Source organism: Choloepus didactylus, chromosome 1 (assembly GCF_015220235.1).
Source record: "Choloepus didactylus isolate mChoDid1 chromosome 1, mChoDid1.pri, whole genome shotgun sequence".
In the NCBI taxonomy this organism is placed as follows: Eukaryota; Metazoa; Chordata; class Mammalia; order Pilosa; family Megalonychidae; genus Choloepus; species Choloepus didactylus.
This window is the reverse complement of record NC_051307.1, coordinates 225,976,528-225,995,097: the sequence shown is the minus strand read 5'-3', so window position 1 is coordinate 225,995,097 and position 18,570 is coordinate 225,976,528. Positions and strand designations below refer to the sequence as shown.

General features: G+C 43.3%; 1 protein-coding gene across 1 annotated transcript; it reads right to left on the bottom strand.

Annotated features, from left to right (window-relative positions):
* Nucleotides 1-15,279: 15,279 nt before the first annotated feature.
* GPR27 (G protein-coupled receptor 27) lies at nucleotides 15,280-17,977 on the bottom strand. The gene has a single exon (XM_037800290.1). It carries the CDS (start codon nucleotides 17,665-17,667, stop codon nucleotides 16,540-16,542), a length of 1,128 nt encoding a protein of 375 aa, XP_037656218.1. The 5' UTR covers nucleotides 17,668-17,977; the 3' UTR covers nucleotides 15,280-16,539.
* Between the last annotated feature and the right edge of the window lie 593 nt (nucleotides 17,978-18,570).

The following is an 18,570-nucleotide window of genomic DNA, read 5'->3' as shown; positions in this document are numbered from 1 at the left end:
GTTTTTCATATATGCTCTTGATCATGTTGAGGAAGTTTCCTTCAATTCCTACCTTTTGAAGTGTTTTTATCAAAAAGGGATGTTGGATTTTGTCAAATGCTTTTTCAGCATCTATTGAGATGATCAATTGATTTTTCCCTTTCGAGTTTTTAATGTGTTGTAATACATTGATTGTTTTTCTTATGTTGAACCATCCTTGCATGCCTGGAATAAACCCCACTTGGTCATGGTGTATGATTTTTTTAATGTGTCTTTGGATTCGATTTGCAAGTATTTTGTTGAGGATTTTTGCATCTATATTCATTAGGGAGATTGGCCGGTAGTTTTCCTTTTTTGTAACATCTTTGCCTGGTTTTGGTATTAGATTGATGTTAGCTTCATAAAATGAGTTAGGTAGTGTTCCATTTTCTTCAATGTTTTGAAAGAGTTTGAGTAAGATTGGTGTCAGTTCTTTCTGGAAAGTTTGGTAGAATTCCCCTGTGAAGCCATCTGGCCCTGGGCATTTATTTGTGGGAAGATTTTTGATGACTGATTGTATCTCTTTGCTTGTGATGGGTTGGTTGAGGTCTTCTATTTCTTCTCTGGTCAGTCTAGGTTGTTCATATGTTTCCAGGAAATTGTCCATTTCTTCTACATTGTCCAGTTTGTTGCCATACAGTTGTTCATAATATCCTCTTATAATTTTTTTAATTTCTTCAGGATCTGCAGTTATGTCACCTTTTTCATTCATTATTTTGTTTATATGGGTTTTCTCTCTTTTTGATTTTGTCAGTCTAGCTAGGGGCTTGTCAATCTTGTTGATCTTCTCAAAGAACCAACTTTTGGTGATATTTATCCTCTCTATTGTTTTTTTGTTCTCTATGTCATTTATTTCTGCTTTAATCCTTGTTATTTCTTTTCTTCTACTTGGTTTAGGATTGGTTTGCTGTTCATTTTCTAGCTTCTTCAGTTGATCCATTAGTTCTTTGATTTTGGCTCTTTCTTCCTTTTTAATATGTGCGTTTAGTGCTATAAATTTCCCCCTTAGCACTGCTTTTGCTGCATCCCATAGGTTTTGGTATGTTGTGTTCTCATTTTCATTCGTCTCTATATATTTAGCAATTTCTCTTGCTATTTCTTCTTTAACCCACTGATTGTTTAGGAGTGTGTTGTTTAACCTCCAGGTATTTGTGAATTTTCTAAGTCTCTGATGGTTATTGACTTCTAATTGTATTCCATTGTGGTCAGAGAATGTGCTTTGAATAATTTCAATCTTTTTAAATTTATTGAGGCTTGTTTTATGTCCCAGCATATGATCTATTCTGGAGAAAGTTCCGTGAGCACTAGAAAAGTATGTGTATCCTGGTGATTTGGGATGTAATGTCTTGTATATGTCTGTTAAATCTAATTCATTTATCAGATTGTTTAGGTTTTCAATTTCCTTATTGGTCTTCTGTCTGGTTGATCTATCTATAGGGAGAGAGTGATGTGTTGAAGTCTCCCACAATTATTGTGGAAACATCAATTGCTTCCTTTAGTTTTGCCAGTGTTTCTCTCATGTATTTTGTGGCACCTTGATTGGGTGCATAGACATTTACGATTGTTATTTCTTCTTGCTGAATTGCCCCTTTTATTAGTATGTAGTGGCCTTCTTTGTCTCTCAAAACATCCCTGCATTTGAAGTCTATTTTATCTGAGATTAATATTGCTACACCTGCTTTCTTTTGGCTGTAGCTTGCATGAAATATTTTTTTCCATCCTTTCACTTTCAGTTTCTTTGTGTCCCTGTGTCTAAGATGAGTCTCTTGTATGCAACATATTGATGGTTCATTTTTTTTGATCCATTCTGCGAATCTATATCTTTTAATTGGGGAGTTTAATCCATTTACATTCAACGTTATAACCGTGAAGGCATTTCTTGAATCGGCCATCTTATCCTTTGGTTTATGTTTGCCATATTTTTCCCCTCTCTCTATTAATATCCTTTATTATACCCATACTGAATCTCTTTAGTACTGAACCTTTCTCCAAGTCTCTCTGTCCTGTCTTTGTTTCTCTGTCTGTAGGGCTCCCTTTAGTATCTCCAGTAGGGCAGGTCTCTTGTTAGCAAATTCTCTCAGCATTTGTTTGTCTGTGAAAAATTTAAGCTCTCCCTCAAATTTGAAGGAGAGCTTTGCTGGATAAAGTATTCTTGGCTGGAAATTTTTCTCACTCAGAATTTTAAATATATCGTGCCACTGCCTTCTCGCCTCCATGGTGGCTGCTGAGTAGTCACTACTTAGTCTTATGCTGTTTCCTTTGTATGTGGTGAATTGCTTTTCTCTTGCTGCTTTCAGAACTTGTTCCTTCTCTTCTGTGTTTGACAGTGTGATCAGTATATGTCTCGGAGTGGGTTTATTTGGATTTATTCTATTTGGAGTTCGCTGAGCATTTATGATTTGTGTATTTATGTTGTTTAGAAGATTTGGGAAGTTTTCCCCAACAATTTCTTTGAATACTCTTCCTAGACCTTTACCCTTTTCTTCCCCTTCTGGGACACCAATGAGTCTTATATTTGGACGTTTCATATTATCTATCATATCCCTGAGGTCCATTTCGATTTTTTCAATTTTTTTCCCCATTCTTTCTTTTATGCTTTCATTTTCCATTCTGTCATCTTCCAGGTCATTGATTCGTTGTTCAACTTCGTCTAGTCTTGTACTATGAGTGTCAAGAATCTTTTTAATTTGGTCAACAGTTTCTTTAATTTCCATAAGATCATCCATTTTTTTATTTAGTCTTGCAATGTCTTCTTTATGCTCTTCTAGAGTCTTCTTGATTTCCTTTATATCCCGTACTATGGTCTCATTGTTCATCTTTAGTTCTTTGAGTAGCTGCTCTAGGTGCTGTGTCTCTTCTGATCTTTTGATTTGGGTGCTTGGGCTTGGGTTATCCATATCGTCTGGTTTTTTCATATGCTTTATAATTTTCTGTTGTTTTTGGCCTCGTGGCATTTGCTGAACTTGATAGGGTTCTTTTAGGGTTTGTAGACCTATTGAAGTCCTTATCTCTAATTTATCAGATCTACAGCTTCGTGGAGTACACTTTCTCTAACTAACCAGCAGGTGGCGTCCACGAGCCACCTGTTCTCCACAAGCCAGTTCTCCCCTGCTTAGCCTTTTTGGTGAGTGGGGGAGTGAGTCTTGTGGGGTCCAATTGGTGTACCAAGCTTGCGTGTGTAGTTGGTGTTGCCTGCCCTGTATGTGGGGCGTGTTTCTGGGCAGTCGGGGAGGGGGGGTGGCCCGAACAATCAAATCTCCCTGGTGATCCTAGAGTTTTAAAGCTGCTGCAATAGTCTAATCCTTCAGTTCAGTCCTGCCACAGTTTGTCTCTGCCACTGACCCACAAGTCCTTGGTATTGGCGTATGGCTCCTGAGACTTGCAAGTGGGCCCCTCTTCCAGGCCGTGCACCCCGGGTCCTCTGTTGAGGGATGACTGTGCTATGTCACAGGTGAGTGCTGTCCCCCCAGGGCAGTTCTGGGCTGCTGGGCTGTGTAGGGAGGCTCCCAGTCTGCTGAAATGATGGCTGAATGGGGCTTTGTTAATTCACACTGCTCCACCTTCCCAACTCTGGGACAATCAGCTGAGGTTGCAGGGAAGGCTAATGTCCACGCCCAGTTTTGTGGTGTGTGCCTGGTATTTGAAGCACTTCCGTCACACTGGGTTGTCTGGGGCAGCTCTGGGCTATGGGGCTGGCGATGGGCAGGAGTGTTTCCTGTCCACCAGGATGATGGTTGTGAGCGGACACCCCCCTTTTCTTGGGAAGTTGTGGTGTTTAGTGAATTTTCTCAGCCACTGGATTATTGCATTTTGTCTCAGAGCTCTCCTAGTTCTGCTCTTGACTTGACCTGCCCAAATAGCAATTCTTTGAAGCTTTCTGTATTGGGCTTCTTAGAGTAATTGTTTTAGAAAAAGAAAAAGGATTAAAAAAAAAAAAAAAAACGGGCCCTCCTCAGAGATCTAATGGGTTATTGAAATGCTAAGAGACAAAGCAACCAGGGCCATTAAGGAAAGGTCCACAGGGCAGAGAGATCAGCTTTTCTTCGGGATTTGCATATGCGCCTCAGGGCCTGAGCTCTGCCCTTCCCCCTTCTATGTTCACCAGAACTCCAAAAATCCTCCGCTTTTATTTTGGAGTTTTTCGTGTTGTTTTTTTTCTATGCCTGTCTCCTCTCTGCTGGGCTGGCTGCTCTCAGATTCTCTGGTGTCTTGTCTCCGTCTATCTATGGTTGGAGTTTGGATCAGCAGAATGAGTTTCCGATAAGGGCTGCCACTGCAGTTCTCCCTTCTCCTTCCCGGAGCTGACAGCCCCTCCTCCCACGGGACTGAGCCTGGCAGGGAGGGGTGCGGGTCCCCTGTCCGCAAAAACTTACAGATTTCGCTGATCTCAGCAGTTCGACGTTTTCATGAGTGTTGTATGAAGTATGCCCAAAGTCAGATTGCTCTGCGGTGTCCAGTCCACGCAGTTCCTGGCTTTCTACCTACTGCCCTGGAGGAGTAACTAAAACATACAGCTCACCAGTCCGCCATCTTGCCCCGCCTCCATGAGCAACCTTTTGTGGTCTTTCTGTCTTTAACATGTTGCCATGTATATCAAATTAACATTTCTTTAATTCTCTGATATGTTAATTCTCCATACACCCTTCCATTATTTTTTCTATGTATCCCAAAGATGACAAACTTTTTTTTCTTTCCTCTGCTGCCCAAACAATACTTTTCATTATCTGTCTTTTTGACACAGTTTTTATGTAAGTATATTAGTTTCCTGTGGCTGCTGTGACAAGTTACCACAAACACGGTGGCTTAAAACAACAGAAATGTATCATCTCATAGTTCTGGAGGCCAGAAGTGAGAAAGCAAGGTGTTGGCAGGGCCGCGCTCCCTCCGAAGGCTGTAGGGGACAGTCCCTGCCCTTTCCTTGGCTGTGGCTGCTCCACTCCCATCTCTGCCTCCATCACCACATGGCCTTCTCCTCTCTCCGTGCCTGCCTTCTCTCTTCTATCTCTTCTAAGGACGTTCATCCCTGGATTTAGCTACCCCACTCCCTGCCAGATAATCTGGAATGAGCTCATCTTGTACTCCTTAACTTAGTTACATCTACAAAGACCCCCTTTTCCAAACAAGGTCACAGCCACAGGTTCTGGGGAGAAGGCCACCATTCAACCCACAGCAAGTGGAGTCCTCCGTTCATCCTGTGCCAGCCTGTCTCTTCATGGACCCATTTCCTACCACCGTCTTCTCACATATATATTTTTTTCCCTTTAACAGCTGAAAAGTGAATTCTAGAAAAGTCAGATTCCATATAAGGGCCTTGGAGTGTCTTTGTTGTTGGCAGATGTAAATAAGAAACAATATGTGAGTGATTCCAAGTTAAAAACCTACCCCTTGCATTCATTTCCTACTTGAGTTTTCCAGGTCAAGGTGTCGATTTCATTTGGAGCCTGGAGGATCTGTTCTCACCTCAGGCCGTGTTTTCTTGCAGTTTGAGAAGCTGGGGTACAGCCAGGTCTGGATCCAGGTGCCTGCTTCCTGGGTTTACCTGACAGGTAAGGGAAGAAGTCTATATTGAAAGCCCTCCTGCTGCTAGGTGCGCCTGCGCTAGCTCATTTTAAACCCAGGACAGGGAGACCAGGGTGAGACAAGTGGAGGAGCCAAGGCTGCAGATTTTAAGAGGTGCTCACTCTCAGGGACTTGCAAGTGCCGCAAGCCTGGTCCTGCACTTGCCTGGCCTGAGAGCAAGTGCCTCCTTAAATGTGCCCTAGATGCTTCACTTGCCTTGCCCTAGGATGACAGACTTTTTTTTTTTTAATGTAGTTTTATTGAAATATATTCACATACCATACAATCATCTAAAGTGTACAACAGTTGTCCACAGTTTCATCATATAGTTGTGCATTCAACACCACAATCAATTTTTGAACATTTTCATTACTCCAAAAAATAAAAAGGAAAATAAGAATAAAAGTAAAAGAGAACACTCAGAACATCCCATACCCCTCCTCCCCCCATTTACTTTTTAAAAAAATTTTTTTAATTGAAACATATTCACATATCATACAATTCATCCAAAGTATAAAACAGTTGTTCACAATATCATCATATAGTTGTGCATTCATCACCAGTGGCTATCTTTTTTTTTTTAATTCAATTTTACTGAGATATATTCACATACCATACTATCATCCAAAGTGTACAATCAGTTCTTCACCATTTTATAGTTGTGCAGTCGTCACCCCAATCTATTTTTTGAACATTTTTCTTGTACCAGAAAAAGTGAAAATAAAAATTAAAAAGTAAAAGTAAAAAAACACTCAAATAATCCCCCCTCCCACCCTATTTTTCATTTAGTTTTTTGTTGCCATTTTTCTACTCATCCATCCATACACTGGATAAAGGGAGTGCGATCCACAAGGCTTTCACAATCACACTGTCAGCCCTTGTAAGCTGCATTGCTATACAATCATCTTCAAGAGTCAAGGCTATTTGGTTGGAGTTTGATAGTTTTAGGTATTTACTTCTAGCTATTCCAATGCATTAAAACCTAAAAAGGTTTATCAATATAGTGCATAACAATGCCCACCAGTGTGACTTCTTGCTCCATTTGGAATCTCTCAGCCACTGAAACTTTATTTTGTTTCATTTTGCATCCCCCTTTTGGTCAAGTTGTTCTCAATCCAACGATGTTGGGTCCAGATTCATAGGATGACAGAGTTTTTTTTGTTTGTTTTTTTTTTCAATTAAATTCAGTTTTATTGAAATACGTTCACACACCATACAATCATCCATGATATACAATCCACTGTCCACAGTATGATAACATAGTTATGTGTTCATCACCATAATCTATCTCTGAACATTTTCCTTACATCAGAAAGAACCAGAACAAGAATAAAAAATAAAAGTGAAAAAAGAACACCCAAATCATCCCCCCATCCCACCCCATTTGTCCTTTAGTTTTTATCCCCATTTTTCTACTCACCCATACACTAGATAAAGGGGTAGGATGACAGAGTTTTAACACAAAAATCCTTAAATGAACTTTACTAACCCCCACCCCACCCCCCCAAAAAAATCAGGGCATTTCCAGAATATGGATTTCCAAAAATGTGAGGTGCCACATTCACATGATGGTCTTAAAGCGCCGTTCCCATTTGTTCCATTGTCCGCCACCCTCAGAGATTCCCGCTCGATTTGTCTGGCCCAGCTGTTGGAAAAGTTTTGAAGTGCCATGCTCAATTCTAAGGTGCTCCCATAGCTGAGAGCCACTGTGCTAGAATAAGTTTAAGGAATCCAGCTTTATAGAAAGGCTACTGTGACAATACTTTGAGACACTGTTCTAGTTAAATTAGAAGCAAAGAGAGTAGCTCACTGTCCTTGTCATTTCTTGCCACCCACAGAGATCCCTATGATCCCAGGCATTCTTGGCTCTGCTTTGTCTCACCACCGCTCCTAGAGGGAAGCTCACGGAAGGGTCGCACCTGACAATTTTAGTGGCAGTTACAGGGTTCATTTGAGAAATTGACTCACAGTTCCCTGGATGGGATCAGGGGAGCAGGCCTGGGCCAAGGCTAGCTGGTCCCTGGGCTCCCCTGCTGTGCTGTGGCTGGGCACCCAGCCTCCGCTGCCTAGGAGCTCATGACCTTGTACATCCTCCAGATGGGGCCTCCCAGGGGCTGAGATGCCCCCTCCTCAGCTCCTCTTCCTCATACATCTCAGGGTTTCGTGCCATGTTACTGGTCCCACAAATCAAAATAAGACCAGTAACCATTTCAAGAAAATGTATATACGTCAGGAAAGATTAAAAGCCAGAAAGGGGAACATCAAGGTGTGAGCAACGTGATTGCTGATGATAAAATGCACGGGCTAACTCGTTATGTGCATACTGAGTACATACTGGGGTGTCGGCATGGGTACTTCTTCCCCCAGGAAGCTTGGAACACCCATCCAGGCACCTGTGCCGGCTAGGGAAAACCAGCAGCCCGCTGTGTGGAGAGGATCCGCGGGGAGTATTTCCAGGCATTTCACTTTAGTCTAGGGTTTCTCAACCTCGGCACTATTGACATTTTGAACCAGGTAGTTCTTTGTTGTGGGGGGCTGTCTGTCCATTGTAAGCTGGTTGGTAGATGTAGGAGCACAACCCCCACCTCCAGTTGTGACAACCAAAAATGTCTCCAGACATTGAGAACCACTACTTTATCTGAAGGTATTTTGTGTCTGCTTGACATGATTTAATGATAAATTTTTATTCCAATGTCAAACAAAAGTTGAAATGACAGTACTTAAAAAAAAAGTTAAACCTCCCGATAGGGTTTTGCAAAATCAATACCCTGAAAAGAAAAAGTTATCATTTTGCATCCAAAGTATGGAAAGGTAAACATCTGATAAGTTCACATACTCATATCAGTTATATGTCAGCTCTGTAGTTCATTGTATTTCAAGGAAGATGTAAGTCACTCTAAAAAATAAAGCTTAAGACAAATGGTTTAGATGAAATAAATTCAATCATGGATGAAGGATTTCAGGTCTTTAAAGTGCACTTCTAAACAAATTTCCACATTGTTTAAATCCAGATTTTCATCATCTTGATTAGTATATGATGTAATTTAAAAAAAATTTTGTTGTCGTTATTGTACAAACTTGAAAGCTTTACAAGAACTGGGGAGCAACTGGATTTTACTGAAGTAGATTTGAATAACTTGAGAATTTCACAAACTGTCTGAATGTCACAACAGACCTGTTCCCTACAGACAAGATTGAGGCTGGCACAAGTTTATTTGGTTCATTCTTAAAAAGAAACAAGCATCACCATAACAAAGACTGTTTTGGAAATTTTTAAACATAGACAAATGTCGACAACTGTATAATGGAGCTTATGTATGCATCATCAAGGATCCTATCATCCTATTGAGTTATCATATTAATGCCAATCTTGTTCCATCTCTACCCACCCCCAAGGCCACCCTTCCTGTGTTATCTTGAAGCAAATCAGTATGGTCCCTTCTAGATGGGGACCACTCATCACTTTTTCATATGGGATAGGCAGTTACCACATTCCATTGTGTTAACAATAACAAATACTTTTTCTTTTAAATAGTGGCTCTCTGCTTAGTTCTCTGAATGATGCCAGAGTTATTTCATTGATCAGCTTGCACTCCTAAACAGTTACTCTTGAAACCCCAAATTGAAATTTGCAATAGAGGAGCAAAATGTTTCAGCCCCTAAAAGTGAATATGAATGAATTTGCTCCTGTACAAAACTTTAAAAGGAAATATTTTGCTGCTCAAATTAGGAGACTTAAGAAAGAATATTGTTAACAGTGGAATGGAATATTGTCCTAAGTTGGACAGCAAATGTTGATATTCTCTGTCAACTATCCTGGATTCAATTAGAAGAGGGAAAACCTCTGAATGGAAGGTATCACTGTTAGACTCGAGTCATCTCCCACAGTTCATTCTCATTTTCGTTCACTCTTTCTCCCTCAACCCGCCCCCCTCCACCCGGCCCCTCTCTGAATAGTTTTAGCTGGGCACACAGCCACCCATCTAGAGACACAAAGCTCCTGGATGACCTAGCAAAGTGGTCACTTGCTCACCCAGGACCAGAAAGAAACGAGAGATTTTGGATCTTTTTATCATAGCGCTTCCACCTCTACCCTAATACCAATGGAATCATCATTTTCAAAAGTGCTTCAGTTTGTTATACCAAGATCTTTTAAAAATTATTTCTGTATCCTTGTCTTGTGCTTTTCCCTTGGAAGGTGGGATCAACTCTCCACCCCAGACTGGTTTGGATGACCAGACTGATGATCCCTCCACACACCAGGAGGCTGTGAAAATAATTATTACTCAAATATTAGGATTTTCTGGTGAGAGCAGAGCAGGTGGAATCGGTCCAGGTGGCAAAAGCAAAGCAGTGCATTGGTTTTATGTTTTAATTATGGGTTAGAGGTAGGGCCAGGATGGGCTCCTGCTGGGACTGGCGTGGTTTGAAGTGCCCACCAGCGCCATGGAGGGAGCCCTAGGTTTTCTTACGGGCTTCCCTAGATGTGGGACAAAAGGGAAAAGGGGACAGGGTGGGCTTGAAAGCTGTCAGCAGTCAAAAGTCAAAGCACTGTATTACAGTGCTGAAATAATATCTCAGTGAAAATCATAACTACATGGAGCAAGAATCTCAAATGAGAAATGGTTAAATTCACATATATTTTGGTCATGAGACCAAACACTAAGAAAATCTGTAAACCCATCTTCTTGCTGCTTAATATTCCAGCTTTGAAATAAAGATGTCATCTTCACATGGATTAAGAGACTTTGGAGATAGGGAAAGTCTCAGAGGCCCATTACTTAGGATGTTTAAATGAATTTTAATCCTTCAAAGAGGTAAAAGAAAAAAGTAGAAAAGAAAAAACTTTAAATGTCAAACTTGCAATGAACAAAGCTGTTTTTCAAACTAGCAAAAGTAATATGCCATTTGGAGAAGTCTTCATATAATTATGTTCCTTTCAATAGAAGCAGGTTATTAAATGTATATCTAAAGGTGTTTAATTCTAATGTTTATAAAACCTATAAAGTAACTTACAAATTAAAAAAAAATCCTTTGTCAGTCCACATGTTACCATACTTATAAAGGATTAGAACAATTATGTAAATCAGATTCTAGAAATAGCTCTGGGTATCCCATAATTCCTCAAGATAGATATGCAAGTTAAACGGATCGTGACTGTGGGTTAAAAAAAATTACACTCTGTAGAGTTATACTCCTTAAATCACTTTGCAGAATGAGCACCTATGACAGACGATCTTTCCCATCTCTTCTCCATCTCCTCTTCTGCCTAGCACATTGCCATGAACACAGGTCAGTATGCAGGAGATAATGGGGGGAAAAGCCAGTTAAAAAAATGTATCGACTATGTCAAATGGAAAAAGCAAGAAAAAATTTCATCTCCTTCTGGATTTTTAATTTAACGATCCCCACAGAATTTTTTAGTAAGATAGGTATTAGGATAGCACTGAAACTAAATGATAATTTTTCAAAGCTCTTTGAAATTAGAGCATATTCGTATCTTCTAGGAAATGCAACAATTTATTGCCCTCTGTAGGTTCCAACATAGATTCCAACCAAACAAAAAAAACAAAAAAAACGTGTTCTTCGCAGATAACGTATTCTAGTAGCAAATAAGATTTCCATCCTAGAAAGCTATATAAACTGACACAGTTTGGATAATATAAATGTATCAGGGAAATTTTCCAACAGTGTACAAGTTTCCACCAAGACTGGCCATTTAAAACTTAATTTGTAAATGACTAAATTATTCCTTCTAGGAGCCAAACAGTAATAGCTTTAATTTACCTGTCTCCTTAATGTTACCAAGAAATGAGAGGATTGCATTTATGCCTTGTCGTTGCAACTTGAAGCGTTTTTGCATGTTTGCTCTGTGTAATTTGAAGTGACTTCAAGACTTCAGGCTTTTGGATATAAATTTCAAGCTGTTTATCTTAAATTCCTGCAATCAGGATACAGGATGGATTGGTAGCTCTTAAGCCTTTTCTCCCTCTTCCCTTGAACAAAAGCACAAAATACTCTTCTCTGCAGTGTAAATTTGCTACTCCCTCCCTGAGGGAGGGGAGGGGAGCCATCCTTTTCAGGACTACACCTGTTTGATTTCCATTCAGTTCTGACATTCCTAGTCAACAGCTCCTTCGCTGTCTGTCCTCACAACTAGATGTTATGTAACTAACATCCTCCATATAACATGACCTCATTCCTTACAGATCGTTGAAGATTTGAATAGAATTGGAGCAGAAAACTTTGAAGAGAGAATTATGTGGTTTTTCTTCTGTGAGAGAAATTTATTTTAAAAAATGGGCTTTGGAGTGGTGAGAAGTGTGTGGAAGGAGTCAGAAAGAAATGTAAGAGCCCGGGAGGAGGGGAAGATGGAATCTGGACAATTTTTGTTCCACTCTTCTGGTTTTTCTTTCTTTTCTCAGTTGGGTACCAGAGATATAATACCTAGCGCTAGACAACCTCTTATGATGCCTGATCTCCTCGTTATCCCCGAGCTCTTTATCTAGATCCTTCTTTTAGCACCTGTTATGTTCTGCCTTGCTTTGTGGTTTGGGGTGCCTTTGCCAAGTTTCCCCAATTAGACTGCTAACTCATTAGCAACATAACTATAGTCCTTCCTTCTCCTTATATTGCCCTTGCACTGCCCAACACAGAAACTGGTTTCTTAGTAGCTTTCAACATCTGTTGGTTGCATGGATTTATTCAGGTGTTTTTCCAGATTCCTGTAATTAGAATTTATAGAAATCTTTTTAATGTTCTGTATTTACTTCAATCTAAGAAATTATGCCAACTCTATCTCATTATTTTTCCAGAGCCAGGTTAATTTAATAGCAGCAGGCAGAACAATCTGATAGTTGAGAAACAGTGAACTAAATAAGTCTAATTTTTAAAAATTTGTGAATAGAGTTCCAGGATATCAGGCATAGCTAAAAGGGGTGGGGGGGGGGAGAGTGGAGTAGTTTTAAGTATTGTTGCAGTTACTTGTTGCTTCAAATAACAGGTTCCTTGAACACTAATGGCTGAAGCAGTAGTTATGAGGTTGCTTGTTTGGCTCAGCAGCTGAACAGTGTTAAAGTGAGTGCATGCTCTTTTTATCTTTCTGTTCTGATATTACTGTGTTAAAGTGCCTCTCCTCATGGTTGCAAGATGGCTGCTGTGGCTCCAAGCATCACACCCTCACCAACAATGTCCCAAAAGGAAGGAAGAGGGTGGAAGGAGGTGAGACTGGAGAGGGAGCCAGGGGCCAATGGTATAGGGGTGCAGACTGCATAGAGGTAAACACAATGCACCATGGGAGCCTAAAGGAGTGCTGTGACAACTAGGGCTTCCAGAAGTCTTAGACCTGAGTCTAACATGACCTGATGTTCAGCCAGACTCAGGGGTGTGGTTGTACAGGTTGGGTATGTCCATGCCACTCCAGTTCTTAAATATTGTGAATATTGCCCCTGCTCTAGAGGCATTAGTGAGGTTTTCACAGGCAGAGAACAGGGAATGGGTTTTTTCCAGACAGTGGAGAACATGTATAAGAATATTCAGAGAAGGAAGAGATGAGAGTATAAGAGGATGAGGTCAGGCAGGTGGAGGGGCCAGACCCTGGAAGTTGGCAGGCAAAGACATTTGCACTCGATCCTGTTGGTCTCAGGAAGTCTGTGAAGGGTAGATCTGATCCTTCAACCTAATGATCCACTTGCAAGCCTAAACCCTAAGTCAGCCCTAACACCTGTGGCCCTGTTACTTCTTAGGGGACAGAGCACTTGAGAATGTTTAAGGCTGATGTGAAACCAAAGGCTTGGCAGAAATAATTGTGTTGTTTACTGCAAGAAAGGAAGGAAAGAAGGAAGGGAGGGGAGGAAAAAGGGAAGCAAAGATGGAGGGAGGGAAGAAGGAAAAAAAGAGCCAAAAGAAAGGAGTAAGGGAGGAGGAAGAGAAGGGAAGAGGAGAGGAGAGGGAAAACAAACTAATATGGCAAAACTGTCAAGATTTGGCAAGGCTGGATAGTAGATATGGAGATCATATTATCTATCATCTTTATTATTGATTTGTTATATGCTTCCCCGCTTTGCTTGAGATAATTCATTTTTTAAAAATGAACATGTCAGGTACAAATGAAAATAGATGCAGTATTTCTGCAAAGCTATTTGATACAAGGTATTGAAAGCCTTAAAAATGTTCATTTTGTCATAATTCCATGCCAGGACCTGCAGATAAACATACATGTACAAGAAATCTATTTTGTATTGCCTAAACTATAGTGACAACTCATTTATCTCACCCTCTTGAGAGGGACAAAGGTGTGCTAAATAAGCTAACTTCCCAAATAAAATAATTTTAAAGTATTTTAATGGAAATCTTCTCCAAATACATCATACTAGTCTTTGTACAATGAGTCGAGTATTCTGAACACAACTAACCTTTTCTAGATGATTCTTGATTAATATAATTAACAGGGTACATTAATAGACTCACTCATCCAAAAGCTGTTGAGGTGTGTGGAGCTTTTTCTCCTTACACACTAATTTCCCTCTTGATAGCTTGTTTCTCATTTTTTCTTTTCCTTTGCAGTTAGCTGTCATTGCTCATTACCCTCACCTGAAGTCCCACTAGAAGTTGTGCTTTCCCCATCCAATGAGAAAAATACAGATAACTGAGTTCATACCCAGTTTATCTAAAGTCAGTCTGCCAAAAGACCTAGAAGTGTGTATCTATCCATCTGGGGGAACTTGTTAAAAATGCTCATCCTTGGGTCCCTACCTTGGCACCTCCAAAAACGAATCTCTGGACCCCGCAAGCACTTAAGTAATTCTTATGAATGTTAAGATTCAAGAAACACAGGCTTATGGATTCGCCCATGGAGAAATATCTCATGAACTTCAGGCCCCACAGGGCCAACACTTGGGTAGTGTCTGGTAGATTGAGCTGCTGTATAAGGCTAGAGTTGCTCAGGAGTCTGTTCTGACCTGTCCTGTGCCATGCCTGGTGCAAAATTTTCTGAAAAACACACATACTTAGTGGCCTCTGCTTTTGAAATTACAGCACTGGGGGCAAGATGGGGGAGAGTGAGATATGAAGAGATTTTTAGGATACTGAGAATTCTGATGAATGGCTCCTGGATAACTGACTTCTCCCTGGACTTATGATCTGGGAAGAAACAGGGCAGTTGTTCGTATTTTCTTAATATGAGAGTATCCTCACAGACTGATTGACTTTCACAAACAAAATAAAATAAAGCTGCCCACTGACCAGAGAGAAACTAATCTGGCCACACCCTCTTATTATTATTTATCCCTCTTGGAGTAATAATTTATGTTAGCCCAAGTAAAAAAAGGTATATTTGCTGCTCCCATTTTTAATTGCCATTAGTTATATCAAAATGATTACTTTGTTCACTCATGTTTTATGTTTATAAAAAAGTTTTAAAGCAGTATATGTGTTTACTGTTTCTTTTAAGAGAAGATTTGCAGATTTTTATCTTGCATTTTAAGTTAAAAATTAAAACTTTGAAGGCAGCCTCCAAATGTCTTAGATATATATGTTCATGGTCAAACTATGAAACCTGAAACTAAACAACATGAACTCAAAGATAATGCAACACGAGTAACATGTAGACACTGTCTCAAACAACAAGAACCCACTCCAGAATGAAAATACTGGTATATTTCAGTTTGTATAATGCAAAGAGAAATACAGATATAAATCCTCAAAACAGAAGGTACATTAATAAAAATGTAGCATTATAAGCAAAAAATATTATACAGTACTTGCAGAATTTATTCTTTCAGTTTAAGATTACAATGTGTCTAACAAAGAAACATTATTTAAAATTATAGTTCTCATCAATTTAAAATAACCATCAGAACAGTATACCTTAACCTAGCAAACATTTTAAGGAAATGCTTTATCTCCTAAAAGTAGGGTATCATTATATTCCATTCATTTATACCATGAGCAACAGAACACTTTTCAAAATGGAAACTAGTTTCATAAGACAGAGTAAAACTGGGCTTTTCAAAGCACAAGCTGTTTCCATGAAATTATTTTAATTTTTATTGGCAAAAAATACCTAAAGCAAATTTGATTTAATACTCTGCATCTTGGAGCCCTCCAGATCTGTGAACCACGATCAGTACGTACAAAAACATGCAATACTGTATTTTCTCCACACCATTATTAACCAAAACACTTTTTACTCTTTTAAAAGTTGCAATTTTACAGAAATGTTTCCACTCAAGATTGATATAATACAGAGAGCAGTTGACGTTAAAATGTATTTTCTAGTGGTGTATTCAGTAACGTAGGAAACAAGTCATTTTTACTGCTTAAAAAAATGACTACCTTGCTACGGCCTCCCATTTCTGCTCTTTAAGTTCAATATCAACACAGCACAAAGTTCTCCACACTTCCAAAGAACCGGTAGCAGCACAACTGACCCCACAACAGGCAATTCAGAGGGAAATTAAGACGTTTTGTTGTCGTCATCGTTGCCCTTTTTCCTGCTTCCAACAGAACACCCTCAAGAAATTAACTTGTGAAGTCTCCCTAGGTTCCTATACTTCACTGCAAAGTGTAATGCCACTTGAGGTTGTCAAAAATAGCTTCTGTAGAAAACTGGCCATGGTCTTTAGGAAACGTTGTATGAAGAAAATAACTGCAGCTTATTTAAAAAAATAAATAAAAGGAATAACACATGGAATAAAAGACATCAGTGCCAGTACAAAAAGACTGCAGGGATTCTGGTCAGGATGAAAATATATTTAGGAGGACGAATGCACGGAACTGGAGTGGGGTCGGAACATAGAAACCCATCCCCCACCCAAAAAAATGAGTCTGTACAATCCAAGTGCTTATCCACTTCAAGAGTCATTTGAAGGCAGCTTAGAAACTTAAAAAGGGGAGAAACGACGTCACTGTCCTAACCAAAGGGAAAGGCTGGGTTGGGGGGATGTGTGGCAGGGGACTCCCTCATAAGCCAATGCCTTTCAGGTCGCAGGGGAGGGTCCCCTGGGTAGTCTGGGGGCTCTGGCAGCAGGGGAACTGTGCCCTGAAGCAGTCCCTCAGCTCCCGGTTGAAGAGGAAGCACACGACGGGGTTGATGCCAGCTTGCGCGAAGGTCAGCCACACGGAGGCCGTCAGGTAGGCCTGGGGTACCGCGCCGGGCCGCACCAAGACCCGCAGGTAGCTGGCCACGACGTAGGGCCCCCAGAGGAGCAGGAAGAGCAGCGTGACGGCGTAGAACATCTTGCACAGCCTCTTCTCCGTCTTGAACTCCTCGAGCACGAGGAGGCGGCGCGTGCCGCGGCCAGGCCCCGCGGGCCGGATGCCGACAAGCGCGGGCGGCGTGGGCCCACGGCCAAAGCCCGCCGTCCAGTTGGCGGCCGCCTGGCCTGTGGCGCCGGGGCCGTGGAAGGTCCAGTCGTGGCTGACGGCTGGCACGAGGCGCGCTGGCCGCATCTTGCGGCGGTCGTGGATGAAAAAGAGCAGCCGGAGGTAGACGAGGTGCGTGGCGCCCACTACCACGGCCAACAGCAGCAGGAAACCGAGCGCGCCGGGGGCGCCGTCGGGCCGCTGCTCCAGGGCGCAGGGCGCGTCCTCATCGTCGCCACCGCCGCCGTCCAGCACCGGCGGGAAGGCCGCGGCCAGCGCCAGCGCCCAGGCGGCGCACACTAGCATGGCGGCGCACGGCCACCCGGCCAGGCGCTCCGCGTAGAAGCGGTGGTGCGCAATGGCCAGGTAGCGGGTGACGCCCACGCCGAGCAGCAAGAAGGCGGCGTGAAAGCAGAAGAGCGCGGCCAGGAAGGCGAGCAGCTTGCAGCCGAGCGCGCCCGGCGGCGCCCCAGCGGCGGCCGCGGCGCGCCGTGCAGCCAGCATGACGGCCGGGAGGCAGGCGAGCGCGCGCAGCCCGTCGGCCAGGCACAGGTCGAGCAGCAGGTAGTACGGGGCGCGGTGCAGGCTGCGCTCCCGCACGATGAGTAGCGCGAACAGTACGTTGCCCGCCAGGCTCACGCACAGGAGGAGGCTGAGCGTGGCTAGCTTGAGGCCCAGGGCGGCCGCCTCCCCGCCGCCGCCTCCCGGTTCGCTGGCGTTCGCCATCGCGGCCTCTCCAAGGCCGTGCGTTCCGCTCCGGGGCCGCCCCCGGCCTCGCAGCACCCGCAGGCCGCCAGCCCGGGCTTCGCTGCCGTGCGGATCCCGGGCGAACTCCCGGGCCGGCGGGGCTCAGCCCGCGCCTGGCCAGCCCCTCCTCGGCTCCGCGAGCCGCCGCCGCCGCACCGCCGCTGCCGCCATCTCAGGAATGGTGAGCGTAGGAGGCGACGGCCACTCCCTGCACCCTGGGCGCCGCGGGCTCTACTGCGGACAGGGCCTTGCCGCCGCCCGCAGCCCCTCGCATCCTCTTCCTCCTCCCTCTCCGCCGCCGCCGCCGCCGCCGAGCCTCTTGGCTCTGCCCCCCGCCGAGCCCGCTGCTGCCGCCGCCGCCGCCGCGGAGCCCCCTCCCCTCCGCCGCAGCGCGCAGCGTGGCCGCCGCCGCCAGCCCCGCCGAGGCAATCCGCGCCGCCCGGGCCCGGCTGGGCTGGGGGCGCCGCCGCGGCAGCTGCGGGGCCGGGAGGGAGGCAGGGCCCAGGACGCAAGGTGGCGACAGGTCGTGTTTGGCCCCAGGTAACGGGGTCCGGCGGCGGCGTCCCGGCGCCCGCGCTGGGGGTCCCACGGTGGTTGTGCGCGGTAGGGGGAGGTTGCCGGGGATGATCTGGTCGGAAGGCCTCAGGGGGGACAGGAGTGTCTAGGGTGAGCTTTCCGCCCGCAGGCTGATCTTAATTAATAATAACAATAGTAATAACCATCATTATCATCATAAAACCGCCCATATTGAATTGAACAATTAAGTGGGTGGCAGTGTGATGGGGAGCTTTACAAGCATTATCTCCTTCAGTGTTCACAATAACTACATAGTTGGTTCTAGTCTAACCCTACTTTGTATCTGAGGAAGCAGAGGCTTGGAGG